This window comes from Myotis nattereri, assembly GCF_964212035.1.
Source record: "Myotis nattereri genome assembly, chromosome: 4".
Taxonomy (NCBI): domain Eukaryota; kingdom Metazoa; phylum Chordata; class Mammalia; order Chiroptera; family Vespertilionidae; genus Myotis; species Myotis nattereri.
In genome coordinates, this window is record NC_138079.1 from 17766587 (window position 1) to 17776466 (window position 9880).

Sequence of the window (9880 nt, forward strand, 5' to 3'; positions counted from 1 at the left end):
TAAGATCTTCCAATTTTTTTGGAATAATATGTCATGGGAAAAACATTAGTCCTGTATTCTCAAAACTGCTATCCAATATGTCCCCAAACTGACTAGTATCAAAAAATGAAAGGTAAAATTTATATGCATTAAGTTGTATCATCTGTTTAGCTCATTCAGTGGAAAAGGAAATAGGCAGGAGGAAGTAACATATTTAAAAAACAATTTACAACAGTACATTTTTCCCCTCATCATCTCATTATCCAATGTTAGATCCAAGTTCATCATAGTACTAATGCATAAATTACTGCCTATATACACAGATAACTCAAATATTTGAATATCATAATTTCTTATATGCTTTGTGAGAACACGCATATTTTTAGAAATTATATAATATAATGGCTATAGAAAAAATTCAATTAATATTTAGAACATTTTAGTGTTAAGCCCAGATTTCAGGATCCCCAAAAGACCACCAGGGAGTGCCGAGTCCGATGCAAAAGCAGAGAGTCTTTATTCAAGCTAGCTTGAGCTCCCCCCACACTCGCTGACGCAGCGGCTGGGGCAGAGAGAGGGCTAGCTCTGTGGGAAGAGGGGTTTTATAGGGGGGTTGGAGTAAGGGGAGGAGAGAGGACTGTGGGCCCTGCTGATTGGCCAGGTGCAAGTCGGGGTCTTGTTATACAGGATGTGGTTGTGTCTATGGCGCGCACTTCCCTTGATCATCATTGGTTAGTTTAAAGAGCAGAGGCTTGGGCTTCCAGGAAGAAGCTCCTTGCCGAGCACATGGCTAATGGCTGCTGCCTAAATATGGAGGATCCGGGTTAAGATGGAGGGCATAGCCCTCGCCCTCTCATTTAATAGCCTTTAAATATGTACAAAATAATCACATGGTATGAAATATTTGTTCATAATTAGTTTTAAAGTATAGATCTGAATTAACCATTTTTCTCTAAATCTCAGATTTATCTATACAATTTAATGCTCATCAGAAAATATGTGATTAATATTTGCAAAATCACCACATATTACAGCTTATAAAAATAAAATATATCTATTTGACTTGTGTTCCTATAAAGAAAAAGCTCCTTTGCTTTCTCCATCACTTAAACCTCCTTGAACATCTCACAAAGATTATTAAATACGTTGGTCAAAAGGTCTCCTGTTTTCACCTAATACACTATTTCCTATCTGGAAACCAGAGTAACCTTATTGAATTAGAAATCAAAACACATCCCATTCTGCTAAAATCCTTTCAGTGACTTCCATTTTAAATGTATTAGATAAATCCTTCAAAAGAAAAAGACAACTCAGCAATAATTAGTGACTTGAAAAGCTTTATATACCCTATGGAAATTTAGTCATGGTTTAGAATAATGTTTTCTTAAAGAAAACTCTAGGTCCACAGACCTTCACTTATTAATTCTACTAAACATTTGAGGAAGAAAAAGTGTATATCCTCTCATACTCTTCTAGAAAATGAAATGGGAAAAACTACTACTCAATTCACTTTTTAAAAATAATTCTTTATTGCTTAAAGTATTACATGAGTCTCCTTTTCCCCCCATTGACCTCTCCCCTGCCACCCCCTCCCTCAAGCACAAGCCCTTACTCTCCGACCCTCTCCCCCGCCCCCTCCACTGTCTGTGTCCATTGGTTTTGCTCATATGCATGCATACAAGTCCTTTGGTTGATCTCTTACCCTCTCACTCTCTGCCTTCCCTCATATGTTGGACTGTCTGTTCAATGCTTCTATGACTCTGGTTCTATTTTTGTTCATCAGTTTATGTTGTTCATTTTATTCCACAAGTGAGTGAGATATGTGATATTTATCTTTCTCTGAATGGCTAATTTAACTTAGCATAATGCTCTCTAGTTCCATCCATGCTGTTGCAAATGGTAAGAATTCCTTCTTTTTTACAGCAGCATAGAATTCCATTCTGTAGATGTACCACAGTTTTCTAATCCACTCATCTGCTGATGGGCACTTAGGCTTTTTCCAAATCTTAGCTATGGTGAATTATGCTGCTATGAACATAGGGGTGCATACATCCTTTGTGATTGGTGTTTCTGTTTTCTTGGGATACAAAATGGAAGAATATACCATGTTCATGGATTGGTAGAATCAACATCATTAAAATGTCCATACTACCAAAAGCAATCTATAGATTCAATGCAATACCCATTAAAATACTAATGGCATATTTCAAAGACCTAGAACAAACTCTCCAAAAATTCATCTGGAGTAAAAAATGACCCCGATAGCTGCAGCAATATTGAGAAAGAAGAACAATGTTGGAGGAATCACAATACCAGCTATCAAGCTATATTACAAAGCCACTGTTCTCAAAACTGCCTGGTACTGGCACAAGAACAAAAACATAGACCAATGGAACAGAACAGAGAACCCAGAGATCTACCAAAGCCATTATGCTCAATTAATATTTGACAAAGGAGGAAAGAGCATACAATGGAGTTGAGAGTCTCTTCAATAAATGGTGTTGGGAAAATTGGACAGATACTTGCAAAAAAATTAAACTAGAACACCAATTTACACCATACACAAAAATAAATCAAAATAAATAAATGACTTAAACGTAAGACAGTAAACCATAAAGATCTTAGAAGACTCCATAGGCAGCAAAATACCAGACATATGTCGTAGCAATATCTTTACTGATACAGCTCCTAGGGCAATGGAAACTAAGGGTAAAATAAACAAATGGGACTACATCAAAATAAAAACTTCTGCACAGCAAAAGAAACCCTCAACAAAACAATAAGAAAGCCCACTGCATGGGAGAACATATTTGCCAATGTTATCTCCAATAAGGGTTTAATCTCCAACATTTACAGGGGACTCATACAACTTAAAAAAAGGAAGATAAATGATCCAATCAAAAATGGGCAAAGGACCTAAATAGGCACTTTTTGAAAGAGGACATACAGAAGGCCAAGAGATGTGAAAACATGCTCAAAGTCACTAATCATCTGAGAGATGCAAATCAAAAGAACAGTGAGGTACCATCTCACACCTGTCAATTCACTTTTTAAAGGCCAGCATAACCCTATGCTAAATACACACAAAGGCTTTGTGAGGAAGAGAAGGAGGAGAAGGAGAGGGGAGGAGGAGAGAAAGAAAGAGGAAGGAGAAGGGAAGAAAAAAACAACTACAGACCAAATTCTTACATGCATATAAATAGCAATGTTTTCAATAAAATGTTAGCAATTTGAATTTAGCATTATATTAAAAAAAGCAATCTTGACAAAATCCCAGCAGGTTTTATTTTGTAAACTAGTGGCCCGTTGTATGAAGATCCATGCAATAGGCCTTCCTGCCCCTTGCTACCGGCACTGGTTTTCCTCCGGCACCTGGGACCCAGGCCTTTGGTCTGGCTGCAGCAGCGAGGCTTGGCTTCTCTACTCCAGCTGCTCCTAGCCCCTACTTTTTTTTTTTTTTTCCAGCTCCTCCAGTGGAGCCCAGGGCGGGCTGGAAGCCTGGGTCCCCCACCGTCAACCCAGGCCCCCAGCCACTCCTTGAGCAGAGTATAGGGCCGGCGGGAAGCTTGGCTTCCTCCGTCGCTGGGAGCAACCCAAGCCTCCTGCTCGCTCCCGCTCTGTGGCCACCACCATCTTCAGTTGTCTTCAGTCTTCGCTCCATGCCTGCATATGCAAATTAACTGACATTTTTGTTGAGTTAATTTGCATAGTTGCTCTGATTAGCTGGTGGGTGTAGCAGAGTGGAGGAGTGATGGAGTGATGGTTAATTTGCATGTTTCTCTTTTATTAGTGTAAATGGACAAGCTGATTCTAAAATTTACTTGGAAAAGTAAAGGACGTTTTTATGATAGCCAAAACTACTTTGAAAACAATGAAGTTGACAGACTCACACAATCTGATATCAAGACTTACACACATATATAATCAATTAATTTCAGCAAATGTGCCAATGTAATTAATGGAAAAATAACAGGCTAGAACAACATAACATCCATATGTTAAAATAATAAACATTGACTCTTTTGTCACATTGCATATGGTTTCAAAGTAGATCATAAATATTATATAACAAAACCTTTAAAATTGGAAAAAGAAACATGAAATAATTATTATTCTCTCTCCTCTCTCTCTCTCTCTCTCTCTCTCTCTCTCTCTCTCTCTCTTTCTCTCTCTGGATGTACATACATCCAAATATACATGCATATATAATATATACATATAAATATAATTTTCATGCAAACATGCATACTTTTAAAATGATTACCACGATCTGGTTAATTAACATGGGAATGTTAAAAATTTACTGTCATAGCAAATTTCAAATATAGTATCATTAACTATAGTAAGCATGCTGTACTGTAAGATTCCTAGAGCTTATTCACTTTATAACTGACAGCTTGTATCCTTTTATCAGCATTTCCCATCTCTCCACAAACCCACTATTCTACTGTATGTTCCTATGAGAATGCAGAGAATTTTTTTTATTTTTTGTTACATTCCTACTTCTAACTCCTATTTAATTGACTCTATTGGTAAAACATATTCTAGTGAACTTAATTGGGAATATAACTTAAACATAATTCTTCAGAGTGAGAATAATGAATGTGAGAGGTGGTGGTTGCATCTGTTCTGCACATATGGTTTGCTTTAGTCTGAGCGATGTCCTGAAATTAATCCTTTAATTGACCACAACATTTGCCACTCCCCATTTTGTTGCAGAAGACTGATTCAATTATTTATCCTGGAAACATTTGACTTTATTTCTCTGGTTAAGAGTGAGAAAATGTACCTGAAAATATTACAAGGAGAAATTTTAGTATGCAAGAGCATTATCCTTAATCCACTCAGATTAATTCCATAGACTTTTGAATTTATTCAAGGGAAGAAAATATAACATCTATAGAGTTCTTCAAAAGTTACTTGTGTCTTTTAAGTGAATACACAGACATACTCTTCTTTACTTCCATTGTCTTTATTGAAGCTCAGTTTCCCTTTGGTAATAATTCCAGACAGTAGTTATACTTTTCTTTGTTCATTCAGAGGCATGAGGAACCAAAGTGGCCAAGCAACAGTCATAACTTCCTATTCATTGGCGTCATTGCTTTAACTCCTAGAGGAAGCAAAAAGTTTACTAGTGGAGCACTAGAGTAGCAGTGGGTGGTGCCACTTATACAGATAAGGTAATTATAGTATACTGTCCATATAGTTCATTCTCAGGGATACCATGCTCAATTAGCAAATGCTATAGGTCTCTTCAGGTTTGACTATCCTGATGATTGCTTTGGCTCCACTGTCCACTATGGTAACCACATCCACTAAGTCTTTGCTAATTAAGGGACACTACATGGGCCATGCAACCCTGGGTTTCCATTATCTCCACTGTATTTAAAGGTCTAGTTTAATGGTAGAATTTTTCCTGTAATATCCAACTCTTTAAGAATGCAGATGTTCCCTCAAAAATGTACTTGTCAAAGTCACGGTGAAATTGTGTTGTATACTCTGTAACTTCCCAGGATTAGTGAGAAGATCTTACATGGAAAATGCTCTAGCAATCTAATTTACCTAAGCCTTTGGATAGCTTTCTTTATACAATACCAAGGCAGTTTTTGGCCTTTCAGCTTCATTTAAAGATAGACTGCTTTGTGTCAATGTTTTTGCCAACCAATTAAACATCCAGAATCTCTGCTTATGGGACCAATCAATAATTGTGGCCTGACTCAACTTTATATTCCTATCATCATAGTCCCACACCCTTAGTAACCATTTATCCAGATTTTTTTCTGCATATGGTGGAAAAACTAAATAGTTTTTATGATACGCATCAACCTCTGCATAAATTACCCTTTTTTGTTGTTAATCCTCACCTGAGGATATTTTTCCATTGATTTTTAGAGAGAGTGGAAAGGAGGGGGAGAGACACAGAGAAAGAAACATCAATGTGAGAGGGACACACTGATTAGTTGCCTCCCGCACACACCCGGACTGGGGCCCAGGGATTGAGCCTGCAACCAAGCTACATGCCCTTGACCCGAATCAAACCTGGGATCCTTCAGTCCAAGGGCTGACAGTCTATCCACTGAGCCAAACTGGCTAGGGCTAAATTACCCTTTGCATCTTATTCACTCTTTTAGGACTGACATTCTTTCAGCCTATTTATGGGACTAGAAGCAAAGAAGAGTAGTGGGATATGGCCTGAAGAGAATCAGCAGTGCCTCGAAAGGAAAATGCTTCGGGGGAAGCCATCACATATGTTTTAGACAAAGATGGGCTAACTCTGCAGGTAGGGGAGGAAGGACTGCTTCTATTCATGAGCAGACCCATCAGAATGTAAAGGCTCCATGTCTCCAACTTCATTAGTATCTGAAGCAACATCCTGACTTTAACAGAACACACTCAGTATAGCTGGGAATTCAATTCCTGTTATGATTCAGTCACTCATAGGATAAGACTGATTTTATTTTGTTTGTTTTTAAAAGAAACCAGCCCCTCTAGCTTTCAGGGCAGTAATAGAAGCGTTAGGTGATTTATCCATAGCTTGCACCAAAAATTTAAAGCCTGGAGATCATTATTTTTTTCTCCACATTCTGCAGCACAGTTAGGACAATCAGCCAATACCATTCTATTTCTTAATTTGGCTAAAATGCTCTTAGGTAGAAAATTCAGACACAGAACCTACACAGGACCTAGAGACAGAACTTCGCTGGAGAGAACATGGCAAAAGATCGTGGACAGAAACTGGAGACAGAACCTAGAGACAGAACCTAGAGAGAGAACAGGGCAAAAGATCCTGGACAGAAACTGGCAACAGAACCTAGAGACAGAACCTAGCGAGAGAACCTGGCTGAAGAACCTAGAGACAGAACCTGGCTACAGAACCTGGATAGAACATGGCAAGAGAACCTGACTAGAACCTGGTGACTGAACCTGGCTGGAGAACCTGGAGAACCTGGCTGGAGAACCTAGCAAGAGAACATGGACACAGAACCTGGCTGGAGATCCTACCCAGAACTTTGCTGGAGATCCTGAACAGAACTTGGCTGGAGATCCAGACCAGAACTTGGCTGGAGATCCTGGCTAGAGATCCTGGCTAGGCTGCTGATCAACTGAACACTGTCTCCGTGTCATTCCCTCTTTGCTGACTCCGTCCACACCTTTGGAGACCCCTGGACCTGCTGGGGTTGGACCCCAGGATCTGGCGCCCGAACAGGGACCCCTAGACTCAGGGACTCCTTTGTGGTGACTGTCAAGGTCATGTTGACCTGAGGGCAGAGATGTGGTTCTAGCTTGAATGCCACCTCTAATCATTTAGTAGAAGCTCCCTGGAGGCACTAGCCAGGGTTGGAGTATGCAGATAAAAGTAGTGATGTCTGCCTTGAGCACTGGAATGAAGAGTGGAAAGAAGGGAAGAAGGGATGGAGGGGGAGAAAGAAAGGGAGAGAAACATCGATGTGAGAGAGATCCATTGACTGGTTGCCTCCAGAACATGCCTGATGGGGGCTGGGAGTGAACCCACAACCCAGATATGTGCCCTTGACCAGGAATTTGATCCTTCAACCCTTAGGTTCGCAGGCTGGCACTCCAACCATTGATTCATACTGGCCAGGGCACAGAACAGAGATAAATCAACAGTAGTTTATTTATATAATAAGTTAATTATACTTCAATCCAGCTGTTTGAAAAGATTTTGTTTTAATTGTATAAGCAATGGGGAACCACTTAAGATTTATAAATGAAGAAAAACTATTGAAAAAATTGCCAGTAAAGAATTATTAAAAAACAAAAACGAAAAAGAATTATTCAGATTAAAATATAAAACTAGACTGAATGTCCTTGAGCATCTCCAGGAAGGCCTGTGGGGATGGCGCCTCCACATTCTGGAAGGTGTCCTGGACTCTGTCGTACCAGAAGAAGTATTTCTCCTCCAGCCAGATGAACCCGAAGTGGTCCTCATCGAACAGGATGAAGACTCCGGGGCAGCAGTGCCTGGGGTAGGCGAAGGACTCAATGTCCACGCCGTAGAAACACATCCTGCAGGTTCGGGGGTAGTTCTGGTCACTTGAGCGCACGCCCACAGGCAGAACAAACGGGACAGGCTGCTCCTCCGAAGCTGAAGCTGCAGCCCCGGACTCCCCGACGCTGGGCTGGGCAGGGCTCTGCCAGCCATGGCCCTGGCTTTCCTCGGTCCCGTCTTCTTGCTGCTGCTGCTCCCGGGTCACCTGCTCGTCAATCTCCCGGACCACGCGGGAGAGCTCCTCGAAGCTGCGGAAGATCTCGCCGTCTCGCAGCTGGATGCGGCGCAGGAGGTGGATCTCGAGCGCCTTCGAGCCGATCCCCATGAGCCTCGTGACCCTGGCGTACTTCCCGTGGAAGCTGAGCATGACGGTCGTGGGGCCGAAGGCGTTGTATTTGACGTAGAAGAGGCCTGGCCGGATGAGGTCATCGGGGTGGCGCGGCGGGAGGTAGAGGCGGCGGTAGGTCAGGCAGTCATACCGCTGTCCGTCCTCCCGCCCCCGCCCCCGCTCTCCCCTACGCCGCGTTGGTGAATCCGTTCGGTGGTCGGTCCTCTTGCACTGGATGGTGAGCCTGTCCCCCTGGATCTGCATGTGGCCGCTGTGGGGCCTGCAGAGGAGGCCTTCCAGGCACTCCACCGCGGCCGATGTCCCCTCCGTCAGGCGAATTCGGAACGAGGGCTCGAAACGTATTGGGCCGCGCACATGGGGGTTAAGGGGAGGCCTGTACCTGCCGCCAGTGATGCCTAAGCCGTCCACCGCGACGTTCAGCAGTGTGCTACAGCTGTAATTCAGCTGCCACAACCCCAAAGTGTGTCTGTATGGGAACAGCCTCGCATAGAATTCCCGGTAAGACATACCCATCATCTCCGGGTTCTGCAGGTTTTCACGAAGGCCGAACTCCTCGCGGCAGCGCCGTCGCCAGATGCTGTCGGTGTGCAGGATGCGGTGGAATGTGGTGCAGGCCTGGGCCAGGCTGCGCAGATCGGGGCCGGGGAGCGAGGCGAAGATCGCCACCAGGATCTCCACCGGCAGGTCCTGCAGCGAGCAGTGCGGGGGCGGCGGGGGCGGGGGCGGCGCGGGGCTCGCGAGTCCTCCCCTCCCCGCACAGCACCGCGCTGCCTCGTCCACCTCGACCTGCTTTTCTGCCGGGGACGGCTTGCTGTGGGCCGCTGCCGTCTCAGCGGGGCGCTGGCGCTTCTGAGGACACCGATGTCCCTGCGAAGAGCCCACGCCGCAGAGGCCAGCGCACTCCTCCATGCCCCCACGTGTAACCGCCACTACAGCCGGGGCTTTAAACTGGCTCAATCCGCCCTAGAGTCCAGCCACGCCCCCAGGGCCTAGCCACGCCCCCAGGGCCTAGCCACGCCCCCTCAGAGAGGCGCCAACTGTAGGACTTCTTTTTTGGCCAACTATGCTGAGAACCATTTATTTAGATGCTGTCCTTTGATCCCCCCCCTTTTTTTATTGTTTTATTGCTTAAAGTATTACAAAGAGTAAAAAAAAAAATGCAGAATCTCACATTTTATAAGAATTTGGTTAGAAGTATCCACTGAAAATATTTTATGTATCTCTGTTGCCACATCATGACACGGGCTACCAGTGCCCTCTTTACCAGTGGCATTAGAAACTGTAGTATCTATAAATCTAACCAATTTTTTTTCCCAAAAATTACCTAGAAAACCTGAACCAAGTCAGGAAACTCATATTTAAGATTCTATTTCTATAGAATCCCTTCTGGTGCTCAAATCTATTTCAGTCAGGGTTCAACCTGAGGAGAAGAATCAGAAAGAGACATATATTCAGGGGTTTGTTGCAAGGAATTTGCTTACACAGCTGTGACGGCTGGGTAGGCAATCCCGGGTCCCTAAAGCACACCATCAGGGAGCTCC

The 9880-nt window shown here is 43.2% G+C and overlaps 1 protein-coding gene across 1 annotated transcript; it reads right to left on the reverse strand.

Annotated features, from left to right (window-relative positions):
• Positions 1-7710: 7710 nt before the first annotated feature.
• On the reverse strand, positions 7711-9248 carry LOC308518370 (F-box only protein 31-like; the record flags this gene model as incomplete). Its single annotated transcript, XM_081090081.1, has 1 exon — positions 7711-9248. The coding sequence occupies one exon, from the start codon at positions 9246-9248 to the stop codon at positions 7782-7784; it is 1467 nt and encodes a 488-aa protein (XP_080946207.1). The 3' UTR covers positions 7711-7781.
• Positions 9249-9880: the final 632 nt, after the last annotated feature.